Genomic DNA, 18,664 nt, shown 5'->3' with positions numbered 1-18,664 from the left:
AAATAAAAAGCTGAAGCACTACTACAGCGTTTGTTTTGTTTTCAAATCATGGAGTGGAAAATCACCTTTAAACTTTTGGCTCAGGCGAGTGGAAGATTTAGAGGATCCAAGTGACACAAAATATTAAAGTCATGTCAGTTTGTCTGGAGTCAGAGCAGCTGGACGTCACAGCTGAGAGCGAGAGTCTGCAAATCCCCATGACCAAATGAGCAAATTATGAAAGAGCAACACTCTTCTCTCTAACGCCGCTGCCTGCTTCACACATGCATCGCTGACGGTATCTGCAAATGCATCTTTCCTTTGCAATGCACAGCGTGACGAGCCTCAGCAGAGACTTGGTGCAGCTCTGGTCGTACAGTATTTTGGCCTCTCGGGTTTCTGTCCTGGAAGCGAGAGCGGGAGAGAGAGGAGGCTTGGCTTTCCTCAGCCTGGAGACAGAGGCAGATGTTCTGTGGTGCTTGGTATAACATTAGCCCTCACTTGAAAGTGCGAAAACCTCTCAGGGCCAGTTGGAGGAGCAGTGGTTTGAAATAATGCAGGTCGCGAGCATGCGACAGCTCGACTGACCTATATTTGCTGCCATGGGAATAAACAGTGAACAGTGTAACTCAGTGCTACAAATATCTACTGTAATCCAGCGAGAGCCTGTCTGATCCGTCCCTGTGTGGAACCATCCCTTCCCCATCGGAGGGGGGGTGGGGGTGAGGGTGGGGGTGGGTTGGGGTGGCTCGGCAGCAGAAAGTTGCACCTGGGATTGCACTCCCACATTTTAACCCCGCCTCGGCTGCTCCCATGCAGGTCGCTCCACTCTCACACCATATATCCCCTCTCGTCAGATTCAGCCGTGCAGCAGCTGTTTCCCCTCTTTCCTCCGGCGCTTCTCCATCCTGTTCCTCACCTCCTTCACTCAATCTCTGCTGTCCTACATGTGTCACCAGCCGTCTTTCCAGCAACCTGCTCCTTCTCTATTTTCCTCAAGTGCTTTCGATTGCACTTCTCTCGCTCACTGAGCCGCTCTGCTTTCCTTTCACCTGCTGAATTGCACTGCCTTTAACCTGCACATGACAGGAGGTTCAGCTCACTGTGGTGAACAAGTATGGTCCTACAGTAACCTCCAATGGATTACAGGTCAATATGTTACCTTGTTGTTGAAAAATGTGCATTAAAACTCAATGACATATAGACTATTTAATGGCATCCAAACCCTTTTCAGCAAAAATATATTTCACCCTTGACCAAAAACAAAAGAGACAAAGACATTTAAATCTCTTCCCAAAGCAAAAACAAGCACAGAACCTTTGATCTTGACGCCAAAACTTCACAGTGAGATTTGTCTGCGTGCCAGCTTTAGGTCAAACACAGGAGGCAGCCGCTTCAACTGTGTTCGGCTCCTCACACCAGCTCACCTCAAATCACTTTTACCTCTGTCAGTGTTTTTAAAGGGCACACCAGATTAATTCACAGCACAGAGTAAGACTCCACAAGATAAAGTTATGGTTTGCTTGTTGCATGCTTTTCCCTGCAATGCTCACAGCCAAAGGTATGTTTTAAGGTTTCTTTCTTTGCAAAATATAACCAATCACTGCTCTGGTAACCTCAATCTATTGATAAAACCTGCCTTTAGTGGCCTTTTTTGTCTCTGTCGATGTCAAGCATTGCATTAATCTTGATAATGCTGTTGGTATTTTGAACACGGCAATTGTGTGTGTGTGTGTGTGTGTGTGTGTGTGTGTGTGTGTGTGTGTGTGTGTGTGTGTGTGTGTGTGTGTGTGTGTGTGTGTGTGTGTGTGTGTGTGTGTGTGTGTGTGTGTCTGTTTGTCTGTTTGTCTGTCTGTCTGTCTGGGTTTCATTTTCAAAAAAAGCTGCTCTGTAAAATCCTGTAATTAGTGCACCAACATGTTTGAAACAAAAGAAACAATGAAAAAAAAAACAAAGCAATCTTTCGCCTGAAGCAATACGTTAAAGTAATAAACCTTCAGATCGTCCAGTGGGCTTGCTTCCAGGAAAGCCTCCCCATCAAATTGTCTACAAGTTTAACCTTTGACCCACCAACATGGAAACGCTTTCATTAAAACCTGTGAGCAGTGCCTGACCTATTTCACTGCATCTGCTTGCCTCATCACAGGAGATATGGCTACACCGCAGCCATCGTAAACACAGTCCTCACACACTTTCTAATCAAGACAATTTGAGAGCCTGACAGGTGGCTTCAAAGGGAAAGCTTGATTTATTTCCCCTTTGGGATCGAGCCTCTACGAAAGTTTAGAGAATAAGATGATGACTGTGAAATCATCCACTCACTGAATGTAAATCCTTTCAAATCCTTTAACTAATTCATAGAGCTCCTTTGTTTTGGGGATTGGCCAGGGAGCTACTGGTGGTTAATTCAGCACAGAAGTGAAATGGGGGGAAAAAAAGAGTGACCGACGTATTATTCGCTGATTAAATATGGTTTAAATATGAAACGAGACTGTTTGGCTCACTGGTGCTCAAAACACCTGAGACACATACCAAAAGACGAGTGTGACTTAAATCTACTTTCCTTTACCATCACTGTTTCATCCGTGTACCACAGCAGAGGGGCAGAACTTACTTCCTTTGAAACAGGGGTGGAGTTGCAGTAAAAGCCCAATGTGGTAATTCAGCTGATAGCAACATCAACAGCACATTGGAGGGAAAGTTACTGAAGGAAAAAAAGTTGAGTTTCTAATCATGTCTTCGTTTCTGTGTTCCAGGCAGTTCTTCTCATTTTTCATATTGTGATTGCATTCGGGGATTCCTGAAGCTGCAGGAGGCTCCATGTTGATAGAATAAACACTTTCAAAAGCATTTCTAACAGTTCTCCTGACATCACCCTTACTCTTTTCATTTCTTACAGAGGCACACATCTTTCTTACTGTCGATGATGCATCTTCCCTCCAAGCCCATCCCAACATGCACTTGGCAGAAGGAAGAGACAGACAAGGAAGATCTCATTGATAACAGTAAGAGCGAGCTCCAGTGACTATATTGTACAATGCATGAAGCTGAAATCTTATTGGGACGCAGACAAAGCAAAACACACACAGACGCCTGCAGCAAGTGTGTTTCTGCAAGATGAAGTCAGGGATGACCAACCTCTGCTCCTGCGTGGAGTGGAGGGACCAGACCGAACTATCCCGGCGATGAAGACCACGAGGAGAAGGATCAGAAAGCTGTGCGAGCGCTGCTGCATCCTCATCATCATCATCATCATCTTCTCTGCGGTGGTTGTCTCCGAGTCTCAGGTGTATGGAGCTGCTGCTATGTGGCTGGGTGCACGGAGGGCGGGTTGAATGGAGGGTGTGCTGCGGCTGCAGGAATCTGGCTGGAAGTGTCTGGAGTGGCTGAACTACTTCACTGAGGTGGTGCTTCTCAGGACTAGTGCAGCACACTGGACTTGTGGATGCAGCAGGCTGCTCCTGCACCATCTATACCTCCATGACCAGGGAGGGATCACACAGGACACGCCCACTTTCCTCGCCGTTCCCCACTGCTCCTCTTTTTTCTTTCCCACTTTCTTTCGGTATCTCTCTCTCACACACACACACACTCTCTCTCTCTCTCTCTCTCTCTCTCTCTCTCTCTCTCTCAAATGGAAAAAAAGAAAAACCCTTCAAAAATCCCACCCAACTCAGTTTTTTTGGTCTGGTCTCTCTCTTTTTTTCTCCTTTTGCTCAGTGCTGTGTTGTTTAACAGTTTATCATAGTTCTCCTTTCTGTTTCTTTCACACAGCTTTCCATGTTTCCAAGCTGACACGTCTGATTTAGTGGATATATTTATTTTTAAATAAAAAAAGAAAGCCTTGTTATTTAAGTTAATTAATCTAAATATTCCACATTTCGTATCAGTCATGCACCTTATTTGCAAAGGAACCAATTTGTGACATTGTATGTGGATGCAAAATCTGTGCAGCACAAATAGTTTCTGGTGAGGTCGTGATTTCACCAGCGAATCCGCTTTTCTCCCCCGAGTCCTAAAAACATGCATTTGATAACTGGTGGCTCTGAATTGCTAAATGTGTGTGTGTGTGTGTGTGTGTGTGTGTGTGTGTGTGTGTGTGTGTGTGTGTGTGTGTGTGTGTGTGTGTGTGTGTGTGTGTGTGTGTGTGTGTGTGTGTGTGTGTGTGTGTGTGTGTGTGTGTGTGTGTGTGTGTGTGTGTGGGTGTGTGGTGACGTGTCCAGGTGGGATTGACTCCAATAAAACGCAACCCTAACATAAAGCAGGAACCAGGATGAACAGTGTGGATGGATGGATGGACGAAAGATAGATGAATTAGATATTAATCGAGTAGACACAGTTTAATCCATGTTTTGATGATTTTTTTTTAATTTGTACCCAATTCTGATTTATTCATATTTATCAGATGAGGCAAAGTTGTGTTTACTTTCCTGTCTTCTGTAGTGAAACTTTGGTGCGATCGTCTGAATTGTAGCCTTCGTTTTCTGTCTGGAGCCAACGGGAGTCACACCTTGCTTGGCTTCCTGCTGATTTTATCAAACTGCTTCCAGATTTGACATTCTGCATGTTCACAGATCGTCTGTCCACTCTCCTCTGACCGATGGCAAGAATAAGACAACACCTTCCCAGAGAATACTACCACTCGCTGGATCATTTCAATCTCTCTGGATGATTCTGTGAAACCCTGGAGATGGTTGCTTGCACCACCAATCATGCCATAATGAAAGTTCGCTGAATTATTCTCTGCTCCACTCTGATACAAGACACTAGGATGTCTCGGTTTAAATGCCGTGGTTTCCTGTAATGTGATTTTCTATTTTTGAGATGACAAGAAGCAACACCCAGGTTAGAGCCTCCACATGTCACTTCTCCATCCCAGTGCAAACGGAGTGACAGACACACTCATATTCAGACATATGGGCATTTTTAAGTCACCAATCAACATCGTGAAACCCTGAAGAAACTCATGCAGAGGGACGGCACAGAAACAGACCTTGGTGTGGCGCATTTAATTCTATTACATAAAGTTTACGTGAAAAAACATTAAAGCTGAGTTTAAATATCATAGAACACAACTCCGATGTAGACAGTAAAGTAAAGACTAGAAAAAACCAAGACAGCTTCAAAAGCCTGAACTGTAACACGGTCCCAACTTTAAACAAATATTTTGGAAAACAGGGGGTGTTTTAAAACAGACGTGGGTTGTAGAACTCAAACAGTTATTGTTCGTCATTAACGGAAACTGTATCCAGAGAGTTATAAATTAACAAAGCACGGCTTTATTTTTATTCCATGGAAACCCCTCGCATCAGCCAATCTATAAATACATATTCTTTGTCAGCTTGTGAAAACATGTGGCCATCATGAGCAACACATATTATGGAATAAAGAAAAAAAAACAAAAACAAATCTTTGTGCAACCACATTACATGATGAGGCACGCAGGCATTCTTGGTCCATCTTGGTGGATGATGACGACAAGACATTACAGGCTTTCAATGAATTCCTGATACACATCTGTATGTGCAGCAGCCGGTTGATTTTTTTGCCCGTGTGTGTGTGTGTGTGTGTGTGTGTGTGTGTGTGTGTGTGTGTGTGTGTGTGTGTGTGTGTGTGTGTGTGTGTGTGTGTGTGTGTGTGTGTGTGTGTGTGTGTGTGTGTGTGTGTGTGTGTGTGTGTGTTAGAGAAGGCAGTTATTTTAACATCTCCACCCTACGATGTAACTGACGGTATCCACATGTCACCACACGAGACCAGAAAGGATGTCGCCTGGCCAAAGGAGGTGTGTCTTCCAAAGGAAGTCCCCGAACAGACTGCTGAAGTGGAACTCCAGCCTCCGCCGTGCCAGACCCCGTTAAACACATGAACCATAAGGCTGCACACTGCAGACGTTGCTTAAAAAATCTAGGGTGTAACCGATTCGATGAGGCCAGGTTTGCTGATGGAATTTGTTTATTGAAGAAATCGCAGTCATATTGGAATGTGGGGAACAAAAAGATTCATGACAACCATCCTGTTGTTTTCTCCAGAGGTGGAGGAAGATTTGTTAGCGAGATATACTTTCCTACAAATGAACAGACATACAAAAGATTTTTTTTAAATGTCAAAAGTCAAGGTTCTTTTGCTTCATTTCTTGTGATTTACAATCAGATTCCTAAAAACGACAAACTCGTAGTCAGTCAAAACAGAGATGCGAGAAGGTGTTTATTTCACTGTGCAGTTAAATATTTCAGTCTGATTGTCATCATTAAGGGAGTGACTTGAATTGCAATTTTTAAAAATACATTTCTATGTGTTTATCCACTTCACTGATCCACAAATCTACAGAAGCTTGAGCCTTTCCAAGTGAATATGATTTGAAAGGTGAGTACAGCCTGAACGGGTCACCAGAACATCACAGAGTCGGGCAGCAGTCGAACATTCGGCCAATCCAGACTCACCAATTAACTCCAACAAGCCTGTGTTTAGATTGTGGAACTAGATCATAATAGTTGTCGAAAATCCAGGTTAAAACACACACCCTCCACACAGAAAAGCCCAGAATTGAACCCGGTTCTTCCCGTAGTGCCAACCACAGCACCAACTCAGGGCCTGACGTCCTTTCAAGAGAATCTTCTGCTCATTCTGTGAGAGAACAAGCATTTGTTTACTGCAGCGTGAAAGTGCACATTTATTATTGTAGTAGAACGATCTCATTCCTCCGAAGCACTTCCAATCAACACTAATCCCTAACACTTTCTGCTGAGCATGGAAACAATCTCCCAGAATGAACTGCGGGCTTTGTGGTGTTCAGTAATTTGCTATCAACCAGTGTGCCATTAGTCTTTCTTGCTGCGGTGTCTTTCATTCCCTCATCGTCTACTGTGCGAACCTTTCCCGGCAATTCTCTTCTCCTGTGTCAAGTTATTGAAAGATGGGTAGCACCGAGTAGACGGGGTCAGGCACACTGTCCTCTTTCTGCTTTTGTCATCACCGATATTATGGCTTTTCAACACGTCATCACCGAGACCTGCCATCATGTGCCACGCAGCAGGAAGGCCGTGTCAGGACCGGGTAACGCAAGCTAACTTCAGCTTTCGCGTATGTCAGTTCTCGTGAGGTGAAATAATTCACTCTCTCATTTACGGAGCACCTCAGCAAACATGTTAAAATGTTAAGGTCAAGACTCTTTTGCACCCTTCCTCCGATTCTTGCTTCCAGTAGGTGCAGGCCTTTGGAAAATGTTTGCTGCAGCCGCCAAGAGCAGAAGGTCTTTCACAGCTCAGCCGAGCGTGTGCAAGCTTCCTCACTTGGGCTGGTTGTGATTTTCGAGTATGGAAAAAGACAAGAATTTAGGTTTTCTTTTTTTTTTTTTCCACTCGCTTTTTCCAACCAGTTGATGCCATGAACCGAATGGCTTATTAAGTTACAGACGTCCATACCAGGTCAGAATGGTTCAAGGATGAAAACGCGGCAGACGTTAAAAAAGACATGCATTCATACGTCTCGATCTCCACTGGCACCGACGCGGAAATCCGACATTTCCGTCATCACCGGATCACCTGGCTGCTATAATATCACCTTTGTGCCGATGCATTTATTGAACTCCTGACTTTGCTTGATTTTCTAATTGTCAAATTTAATATGTGCCTGTCACTAGGTGTGGTTGTGAAGTAAGTGGTGGTGGAGGAGGTGTGGGGGGGTGGGGTTCTGCCAGATAAATGGCCTCTGTATTGAATAACAAAGTGGAATAAATGATGTACGGAAGGATTTTTCCAAGAGGTCAGTCTCATACAGTTTCATCCACTTTGAGCCCACACCCGTTTTCTTTTTCATGTGAGGAATCGTAACATGTTGTCCAACATGCACTTGGGTCTGTCTCGAAGCTGATAGCAACATTAAGTCATAAATCACAGGAACCCCGAGCATGACTTCATGGATGATTACTGTAACAGTTGTTGCGCAATGGCTCAGCACCTATCCAGCACTAAACCGTGCATACTCCCACAAACACAGAGAACAGGTGAAGAGCATATGCACATCTTTCCACATCTGCAGAATATTTTTGGAAAGTTGAACAATCTACAGATCAGACCACTTTTTGATCGGTATGTTCAAAATGCTCACATTTACAACACAGGCCAGGGCTTTGTGGAAACGAGTCCCGCCACCACATTGTGACGACTTTTGATGGACAGCTGAACGTTACTGCCAACCGCCATGCGGCAATCAGCAAATCTTTGTTCTGGAAAACCGTGGGGGCCAAGCGGTGATGTGAAGGATGGAGCAGAAGGATTTAAGGGGACTAGAGGACAGAAAAAAAAACCAAAAAACAGTGGAGTATAATTCATCCACTCTAAATTTGTCTCAGGGAGCAGAAGAGAGAGACCAAAAGCTCAATGTGGTTCTCATTTTGTGTGCCTCCGCCTGTGTGTGCACGTTCGCGCAGGCACAGTGAGCGTGCACAGTGAGCGTGCACACACTTGATGTACGTGCGTGCGCCTGTCGGGATGGATCCTCCATCTGAAAGATAAATAACCACATTACAAGGGAGGATCAGGCCTGCAGCTTAGAGCTGACAGCAGATAGGATACAAGACAAATCCACAGATTTAAAGGAAGAATCTGGCTCCAGTACAGAATTACCAAACCACACAGATGTTGGCATCCTGAAAACGCTCTCTGCTACTGAACTGTCATTTCACTTCCAATAGCTTCAACAATCAAGAACTGACCTGTGCGCCCTCTCTCTCACACACACACGCACGCACGCACGCACGCACGCACGCACGCACGCACACACACACACGCACACACACACACACACACACACACACACAAACAAACCATAATCTGGGCGAGACCTACAATCGATACTCACCAGTCACAAGACTGCATGTGAATGGGTCACTATAATAAAAACATTTTCACTATGAACACATGTTTTCAGAAGAAAACTTCCTCATGCACTGTGGTTCAATAGTTCGCACTCTCTGCAAATAGCAAGGTTGTCCCTGGTTTGAGTCAACATTGGATTTGTTGTGTGTCCTCCCACACTCCAGAAACATGCTTTTGGGGTGAGTTGGTGACTCTGAAGTGGTGTAGATGTGACTGTGTTCGACTGTCGATCTGTTTGATGGACCAGGTGTATCACAGGCTTGTCCAGCTGGGTTTGGCTCTCGGCCTAAATCAGCTGAACCACGGGATGCACAGGGAACACACATGTTCTGAACAAAAATGAGAATAAAGTTCGTAACGTGCTGTTAAACCAAACTACATACTGGACAGCTGAGACGTTACAGGGTTAAAAACACAAGCCCGAATTCAGGCAAACATACAAACTTCTGGTCGTGCAAAGAAATGACTGACTTGTAAACATATTCCCCACTTCAGTATAAAGGATGAGGATAAAGTTGACATGGATTCAATTACCTAAATAAGCCAAAATATATGTTAATCCTAAAGAGATGTATGAGTCCACATATGAAAGTAAAGAAGAAACTGCAATCTAGCATTGTTGAGAAAATCCAGTAATTCTGAAGTATTTTATAGAAACCCACAAGTGAAACAAGTATTTGAGGTGTAATAGCCAAAAAAATAAATACATTTCAAAAAATAACACTCTCCCAGTCTGATGTTAAATGGCCTTTGGGCCGGACACTGAACTCTTACTCTACTCGATCGACACGTCTCCCATCAGAAGTCTGCCTTCAAAAAGTCTCTGGGTTTTGCACTCTGAGCTGTTTTGTGTGTCCAGTCTCTGCGGTCAGAAATGATAACCACCTGTTGCTCTTGATGTTTATATTCCAGCTCCACAAAAATAATTACACTAATAAAAAAAAAAAAACAACAACAAAAAACTGTCAGGAATCACAAATTACCCCTCACACTGGCCAAAAGATTTCTCAAACTGAATCAGGCACAAAATAACCTGTGAGGCTGTGTGAACCTGAGGAAAGGTTTGTATGAAGGAAAAACTAGACTCAGCTTGACGGTCGGTGAGGCCACCAAACTGTCATATATCACATTATTGACATTCTCCATGATTCCACTCGTCCATTAAATATCCAAATCCAAAACACTGTGTAGTCAAACACAGGAGAAGGTGCATCCTTGACAACAGCTGAAACAGTAATTCATTATGTAACGCGTCCGTGAGCGAAATCACAGAGCAGAGGCACGTCATGGTAAGATCATTTTCAGGCTGCAACACACTGAAAACCACTCACCTCTGCCTCCTCTGGAGCCAGAGGCCTGCGTCACATTTAGACTGAAAGTTAAGACACACGATGAAATGATGTTTTACGAGGGAATGCGGCGTGCGGGAGGGCGGGCACACGCAGCTCACGGCGCAGGTCGGCGCACACACTGTGGACCCGCCGCAGGAGGCCGTCACGCGTCAACAGATAGAACGCAAAACACTTTATTCCCCATCGTCTTAGTTTACATGTCAACAAGGTGGTTTTTGTGCTGCGACTAATTGTCTGTTTGGAGACTTGTTTCACAGAAAAAAGGAGAAATTTTACTTCAATTGGTGGTTTTCAAAGTGAGAGAAGGTCTTTGGGGCGTGATGCAACAGCAAGAAAAACGGAGTAGTCACTCGGCTGCTGTTCTTTTGCCTTTTAAGTTTTTTGAAAAAATGTTGTGCTTTACATTGCCAATGAATTAGAAATAGCTGATAATGTGGAGAAATTAAAAAATTTAAAATTAATAATAATAACTATATTGAACCGCTCAGCTCTGTATTTAGGCAAAGCACACTTGCTATTGATGGTAACTGACAGCCTGGACTTGAACGCACCTCGGGGGCCTGGTTTACTGTGACTTGTAATCCTGCTAACGAGGACGACTTTCTACATCTCTATAAAGTTAACACGATTCACGTCTACTTTTTGAGCCATTTGGTACCAATGGGATTCTGTCTTTTTAAACAGGCGATGCCTTCGTTTTCAGGTTTTTGTAAATGAGGCACATTTGCAGAATCAATTTCAGGAAAAAAATTATAGTAGAAAGAGAGTCTATGATTGACAGTCAACTTGTGTTTGAGTAACTATGCACCTACATGTAGGGTAAATGATGTGACTGACAGCTTGGTTTGAGGAGACGTCCACCATGGGACCATTACACCAGAGTCACTTTTTGCCAACAGTAACCATAACCCTCGCTTACAAAAACTTAATCCTTTAATGTCTTTAATTATAGAACTCAGAGCAACATGGAAGCCAAATTAAACTGACCAAAGAGATCGCTTTTAAAGATCTTTGCGTTTGTGCCATTTACCAAGCTTGTTTTCTACATTATCTGCACTTTCAGCTGCAAAACATCTGAAGGCAAAATGTATTTCTAATGTTTCCTTTTGCTCTCCGTTCTGAATTCCCCCATGCTGAGATAGTTTAGACTCCCTGAAATAGTGTAAGGCCCGTCACTTGGCTGGAGAAAAGTACATTATTAGAAAGAGTCTTGGCAACATGACAGAGAGAAAGAAATGGAGACACGAGCTCTGACTGAAGAGAGTTTGTTTTCCTGGCTTTGCCATATGATTGTATGAAAGCCTCGCTTGGTCTCGGCTCCGTCTTTGTTCCTCTGGGTGATTAAGACAAATAAACCACAGGATCAATCCAAGACAGGCCTTGGAGGACGGAATGGAGGAAAACGGGAGAGGTTTTTCTACATATTTAGGAGCTATTCAGCCTGGTGGGTAACACCAAGTCAAACGCTGTTGCACTGGGCAGTGGAAAATAATCCCCCACTTCACATCCCGTCGTCAAATCATTTTTTGTTACTAAACAGAGTACAAATGCCAAAGTTCACAGTGAAGCTGTAAAATCACCACTGTGACACTTTCTATAAAAAAAACAATTACAAATTTTTCAATAATTGCTCCTGCTTTCCATTTTTCTACCCCTTAGTCTATCTGTTAAACCAGCTAAATTCTCTCAGTGGTGAATTTATCTGGATCCAGCCCAGAGGAAATCAACGTGTGACAGATGATGAAGTAAGAGGCAGTGAATAGATACACAGCGGTCCTTGTTCGACCTCACGGGGGCTACATATAACTCTCAACAGGTGTCTCTGTCGGGTTCCATCAATTTGTCTTCATGTTAAACGACGGATGGTTGGTGGAGCAGCGGCGCTGGTTACGGCGTCGTGTGCTGGCAGCACCGGGGTTATAATTCATACGCTGAATGAAATGTGAAGGGAAAGAACGGAAAATGGACAGAAAGAATAGGATAGTTTAAGCCATAGAAAACAATAGTTAACTGAGAAAATTGATTCTTGTTCCAGTGTGAAATTAACACTTTTTTTTTCTCATCGAGCGTCAAAAGCAGAGGAATTTCCTTAATCCGACTCTATCGTCATAATATTCATCCGTTTTCCAACAATATTTTTCTCAAAATGTCCTTGATGAGTTTGTGGCAGAATTAGCAGGTTCAGTCAAATTAAACTGAAGGCACATGGTAGTTCAGCCTTCAGATATTTTGTTAATTTTACACCTGAAAAAGAAACAACAACACTAAGTTCAGGCAGCATCGAGATTGAACAACATTGGCCTTCATGGTAAAAAGACACACTTTCTGAAATGTCACCAAGCAGGGAGATCACATTTGCCAAACAAACAAAAATGAAGAAGAATAACAGTGACGTTACCTGATAATAAAAAAATGTCATTTTCATTTTATTTTCAGACAAGAAAAAAAGCAGAATAGAACCGGACAGTGGTGTCGTATCGATTTCTATCCACAGTCCAAGAAACAATTGACCATACATACGTATGCAAACATAGGTAACTGTTTCCATGGTTGCCTTTTGACGGCCTGGTGACCTGTCCAGTGATATAGAAGGCGAATGCATAAAAGAAACAACTTTAAAGTCACTCAAAGGCCTCTGTATTCCGACAAAAGTTTGATTTCTTTGCAAAAGAGCTCCGGTATCCGAGACACTGCAGCACAGGCACACAAGCACAAGTGATCTAATCTATTCATGTAAATCTGTTACTCTACTGTATAAACAAGTGGTCACAACTGAACCCTGCCTTGATCTGGCAGGAAGAATGTCTGCATTCCCCACAGAGCTGATCTACAGCCAGATACGACGTAAAAACAGTCCTCACCACAGTCTGGCTCCACCACCCAGCAACTATTAAGTCAGATCAAGGGGTATAGAAACTGGATGGGTGGATTCCTGGGAAAGACAAGAGAAGAACAATTTTTTACTTTAATTTAATGACAACTTAGGTCTTTCTTTGTCTTTTTCCTGACATTGGTTGAAACAAAACATTTTTAAAAAATGCATAAAACACGTGCATTTTGTGATTGTTTTTGTAGGAAAACTATGAATATAGTGGAAAAAAATTTGGCATATTAAAAACGTCTGAATTTATCCATCCTTATGCAGGAAAACGAATACTACATGGACTGTTTACCCTGCATCCAGTGCATCGATGCAGCCAGCAGGTCATCAACCATGTGTGCATTGAGGCCTGCATCCATCTACTCTTCTGCCAACTTCATCCATAAAGCAGACTTGAGCCTCCCCCTACTCGTTTTGAATGTATTTATTTTGGATTTCAATAGCGATGCCAGTTAAACTACTTGATTAGACCAGGGAAAAGCTATTATATTTTTCCAACAACATCTTAGCCTTTATTTTAACCAAATGTGTTGTATATAAACCACAAAAAAAGAAATATATTGAAGTAAGTCATTTGAAGCAGAAAGTTGTCAGTATCTAAAAGCAGCTGTGTATCTCGAATGAGCATCTTTAACTAATCCCATTGCAAACTTTGTATGCAGCATTTCCTTGCTTTATCAATTGACACTTAAATATAGCTTTTAAAATGTTAATAGTGTGGCTGCAAATTCATTCTTTGAATCAAATGAGCCATTTGTGACGAGTTTATAGAAATCCCCAAGATATGTCATTGAAAACAGGACACACAGACAACAAAGAAACGGAATATTCCAAGCCACAGCTGTTACCATCACAAAATAATTCAACATCTGCACTATCTGGACATAAAAAACAACAACATGACTGCATGTCCCTATGAAACCATGAGAATGTAGTTAAGACTAAAACTTTTTGTCCAAATCTATGAACATAAGGTTAGGATATTTTACACTGACTTATCATCGGAATAGACACGGGAAGCAGAATTCGTTCACAACCACCCTCAAACACTCCGCACAGACTGAAAACAGACGGAGGTCTGAATGCGGTGAAACCAATCAGCGAAGGCACTGCTGCGTCTTGTCTTAAGTGAAACACTGTGTGTCCTCAGGATCAGCATGTGAGATGAATCTCAGGGCCCGTCGATGATGAGCCAGCAAAGCGAGACTGTCGCTTGAAGCGGCGTTGGTGGTGGAGAGGGAAATCCTGAAACCGCCAGAGAGGCTCAAGAGCCATTCCACTGTGGTTGTTTACCATGTTTTCAATCTCCTCTGATGACAAAAACACTCCACTCTCATTCACATGGACTCGGAGACAGAGGGTTTGCTGCTCCACGGGGAAGGATCACAAATTATACTTTTGTGCAAAGGGAACAGAAAAAAAAAGCAGATACTCACTTTGACTATTTGGAAAATAGTTTTAAATGTAATTAGAAGGTATTGAAAACATCCCGCGACGCCAACACTTATTTTTTTTCTTTTCACGCCGACTTAAAACAAACATATGAGCTTACAGATGGATACTTTGATGAGCCTCAAGTTGTCCACATGATGAAAATTCCACTCGTTTACTGCTGGACCCCGTTTTAGGTAGATAAAAGTTAATGTGGCATTTCATTTTCATGTGTCAAAAGTTTCAATCCACGACACAAAATAGTGGATTTCTAGTCGATATAAACTGTGCTTGGTGAGATATACGGTTATGTTGACGTTCATATTAATTGTGTGGTTCATGAGTTTAAAAAAAACTTGTTGCCGCTTCATGCACAAAGATATTATATTTCATATAAAAATAGACCTCTGGGAGATTCTTTAGCCACAGTAGGAACTGTGTAGGAATTAACCATTTCTTTAAAACTCTTTCTTGTGCTGGCACACAAACTTGGACACTGAACGCTGGAATTAAAATGGGTTTTACCCAATATCCCATCTTTATGGAGTGGAGCCAGAAGGCAGGCTTATACTGAGTTCTAATGAGCACAGTAATTATGATGGAAGATGGTAAACAAAGTGTAAATCCGTATCAGGAAGCAAGAAGTTTATGACGATGACACCAAAGCCAGGAAATCACAGTTTGTCTGAAATATACCATGAATATACATTTTCTAAAAGTGTTCTGTACATCAGGTCAGTGACATATTGTTGGAGCCAAAAGTATGTTCTTTAAACTTACCCGCACAGTCTCAGGCTCCTAATCCGACCAAATTGCATCTGCGCTATAATATTACATTCAATATCATGACCAAAACATACATTTTATGTTGTTGTTGTGGGAGAAAATCTTCCTCCAACAAGCCTCCAAAAGGTTCTTTGGTAGCTTTTCTAACAGTGTTGCTATCAGAACTCTCCTGATATTAAACGTTCAGCCCAAGACAACAATGAGAAATAAGTATCACAACAACTATTGTATTGACTGAAACTCAACAATATAAAACCTTCCGTGCTAAATCATCCAATCTGCTGGTAAAACCAACTGGTCCATTCAACGACCCTTAGCTGTCTTTAGTGATGTGTGTCTAAAATACATATTTAAGAGGATTATTTAAGGGGAAGCTGTGTGGTGGAATCATTTGCTGGCCACCTTCACTACAACCTGCTTCTGACTGCGTCAAGCACCAGTGGATCGTGATCCAGTCAGCGCGACTCCCCAGCCACCAAGCTGAGCTATCAGGACGGGCTCAGTGTGTTTTGAATGTTGCTGCTGCCCAGATTTCAATGGCGTGTGGCGGCGCAGATCATTCCGCCTAAATAACAAACAGGAGTATTCTCTAACATTTAAAAACACAATAAGACTATTTTGTAACTTTCCCTGTTCAAGCAAGTCACTCTTTAGGCTCTGGTATTCCTTAAGAGGCCTAGAATTCACTGCAAACAAGCAATTTGACCAACTCCTGGAAAATTTGCAAAAACCTAGAGTTACAGAGTCTCCCCATTGTCGTCAGCCACTCATTGGCTGCAAACGCTTCTGCTCGACGTGATTGCAGAAGTAACTCAAGAACCAAGCATAGATGCTGGCCATGCTGGCCCGAGCCGGCCGCTCCTGTGGAAGAAGGAACGATGGAACAAGTGTCAGCTAATGAAGCATGAAGTAGCTGTTTATACAATATTATTATTTCATAATACAAACAGTTACAGTCAGTCCTTGTATATTAAAAAAAAAACTCACATTTCTATGGCCTTAGTCTCCAGAGGTGATATATGTTATTGATCACAGGCCAGGAGGTGACCGACATCTACAGGACTGTCAAAGACAATGGCCAAGCAGACAACGTGATACGAGTGCAAGCAGCCGGCCATGAAATACATTTCAAGAAGTCAATCTAATTCAAATATTACTCATAAACATCTTCAAGGGATTTATAATTTTTTTTTTGGTTCTTTCTTTCCTCCCAGGCTACTCTTATGGATGCAATCAGAAGCCTTTCACGTGAAAAACTGCAGTGAAGAACACAAGAAAAAAAGAACTCTCAGGTTTCTGGCAGGAATCTTAACTCTACGTAAATGTGCACAGCTGCAGACGAGCTAGATGCAGAAAAGTGAATGAATGCAGACCAGAACGTCTCCTACGGTCAAAGGAAGTAGAAAGAGCTGCAGTGAACTGCAGACAACCTGACATCATGTGCAGCATGTGGGAGATATTCTCCATGGCAGCCGTCAGGGCCAGGTCTGTAACGACCATGCTAATGCTTGATTGCCTTTAATTTGATACAAATGAGCGCAGTATTCTGCAATTTACCAGGTGCAATTATTACACAATACCCCAATTCATTACCAAGCAAGGTATTATGGCTGGCGTGTCACATCAAACACAAGAGTCAGTGTTAAAGTTTGAATTTCCTTCTGTGTCACTCTCATTGGATCACGCTCTTCACTGCAGCGAGGAGTTGTGCTGCTGGTGTAATAATCTATGATCCCCTAAAGAACTGCTGAAAGACTCCTGACAGAAACAGGCCAGTATCTAATTGGGTCTGGAGGAGAGGGAAGTTCAAGCTCTACACTTTTTTTTTTTTTTCTTTTTAAAATGTGATCCATCCCTGTGTTTCCCATTAAAATAGTTTCCAGTCACTGAAAAGAGGATTTGAAACAGCCAGCCTCAGGTAGTACCTGCCGGAGCGTTTGCCAGACAGTTGGGTCTGAACTCTAAACCTTGGTTCTGATGTTTAACTCTTTCCAATAACGTTTCACCCTTGCGGCTGCAAGCAGTCTTTACTTTCAGTCTGCTACTCTTTCTATCCAAAACACACCAATCACATGGCACATAATAGCTCTGTGTTTCGGGAAATCTGCAGTAATCACCGTAAGTGCTCACAGTATGTGTCGGGAAGAGAAGAGCTGAGACTGAATAAAAAGGGTGTTACTTTTTTTTCCTCTCTCTCTGTGTTTTTATCATCTCGTTTTGAGCTATGTGCCTGAAGACTAACGGTAATTCTGGAGTAAATGTAAACTTCACCTGTTGGAAAAAAGCAGTCAAAGAGCAAGTGTGACTATACCACATTAGGTAGGTTTAAAGAAAATGTGTGCGCAATACAACAGCTGGCACAAGAAGGGAAAAAAAAACTGTATACAGAAAAATAGTCAATCTGCAGTGGATAGCATGACTTCAATCAACCTGGAAAAATTCTTTGTGTTTAATGAGGATTATGACTTTGAAAGTCGTCTTGTTGAATGAGGGTGAATGGAGACGCAAACCGACACCAGCTTGTATCTCACAACCAAAGCAAAGTGGCATCAAAAGTTAAACAAACAAAAAAAGAGTCTTTGATGGTTTCATCCCAATGAGATCATTTTGTCAACTAATGCCCACACTGTATTAATAGTTCTTATATTTGCAGCTGTCTGTGTGCTGGTCTGAAAACGGTGTGTTGTCAGGCACATTACTGGAGTGTGGCTATCTATAGGCAACAGAGAGCAAACGGAGGGCAGAACGAATACAACCAATGTTGCCATGGTTCCATGTTATTGTGAGCCTGATGAGTGGCACATAGACTGTCGAACATCATTAAACAAGCATAATATTCAAACGTGGAGCTGAGACCACTTGGTGCATCGCATAAATACTCATGAGGACCAAACAATAAATCAGTATTTTTCTTCTTCCAATACAGGGGAGTTATCACATAGCTGACATCCACAGTGCCTTCAGCACAATTCAGAAACACAAAATAAATGTGCCTATGCATATACTCATTTGTCCAGGGAGGAGGCGTCTCAAAGGAAAATGAAGCAGATCAACTGGACTTGGTGATGCCAGAAGATGTTTTGCCTCTTATCCAAGCTCATCAGTTCATGCTGTCCACTACATTAAACTATGGCACTAACATCTCACATAATGAAGACACTGGAACGCTGAGTCCTTCGCTTTCTGAGGTCAGAAGTCACAGAGGCAATGGACCCACTCCAGTTTGCATGTTGGAAGCATGTTGGACTTGAGGATGCAATCCTGTAACCAGTGTAACCAGTCTCTGCTAAAGGACCATTTCTAGAATGAGTTTATTTGAATGCGACTTGCTTTGTAAAACGTCAGGAGTCGTCAGATGG

The 18,664-nt window shown here is 42.6% G+C and overlaps 1 protein-coding gene across 1 annotated transcript in view; it reads right to left on the bottom strand.

Annotated features, from left to right (window-relative positions):
- Positions 1-3,408, bottom strand: part of abi3bpa (ABI family, member 3 (NESH) binding protein a) — a 30,892-nt gene extending 27,484 nt beyond the window's left edge. Inside the window, exon 1 of the mRNA XM_080497796.1 lies at positions 3,118-3,408. Coding sequence (XP_080353922.1) covers positions 3,118-3,235 — 118 coding nt within the window. The 5' untranslated portion in view covers positions 3,236-3,408. The remainder of the gene's footprint in view (positions 1-3,117) is intronic.
- Between the last annotated feature and the right edge of the window lie 15,256 nt (positions 3,409-18,664).

Source organism: Blennius ocellaris, assembly GCF_963422515.1.
Source record: "Blennius ocellaris genome assembly, chromosome: 6".
Lineage (NCBI taxonomy): Eukaryota > Metazoa > Chordata > Actinopteri > Blenniiformes > Blenniidae > Blennius > Blennius ocellaris.
The sequence above is the reverse complement of the archived record's forward strand: the minus strand, read 5'-3'. Positions and strand labels throughout refer to the sequence as shown.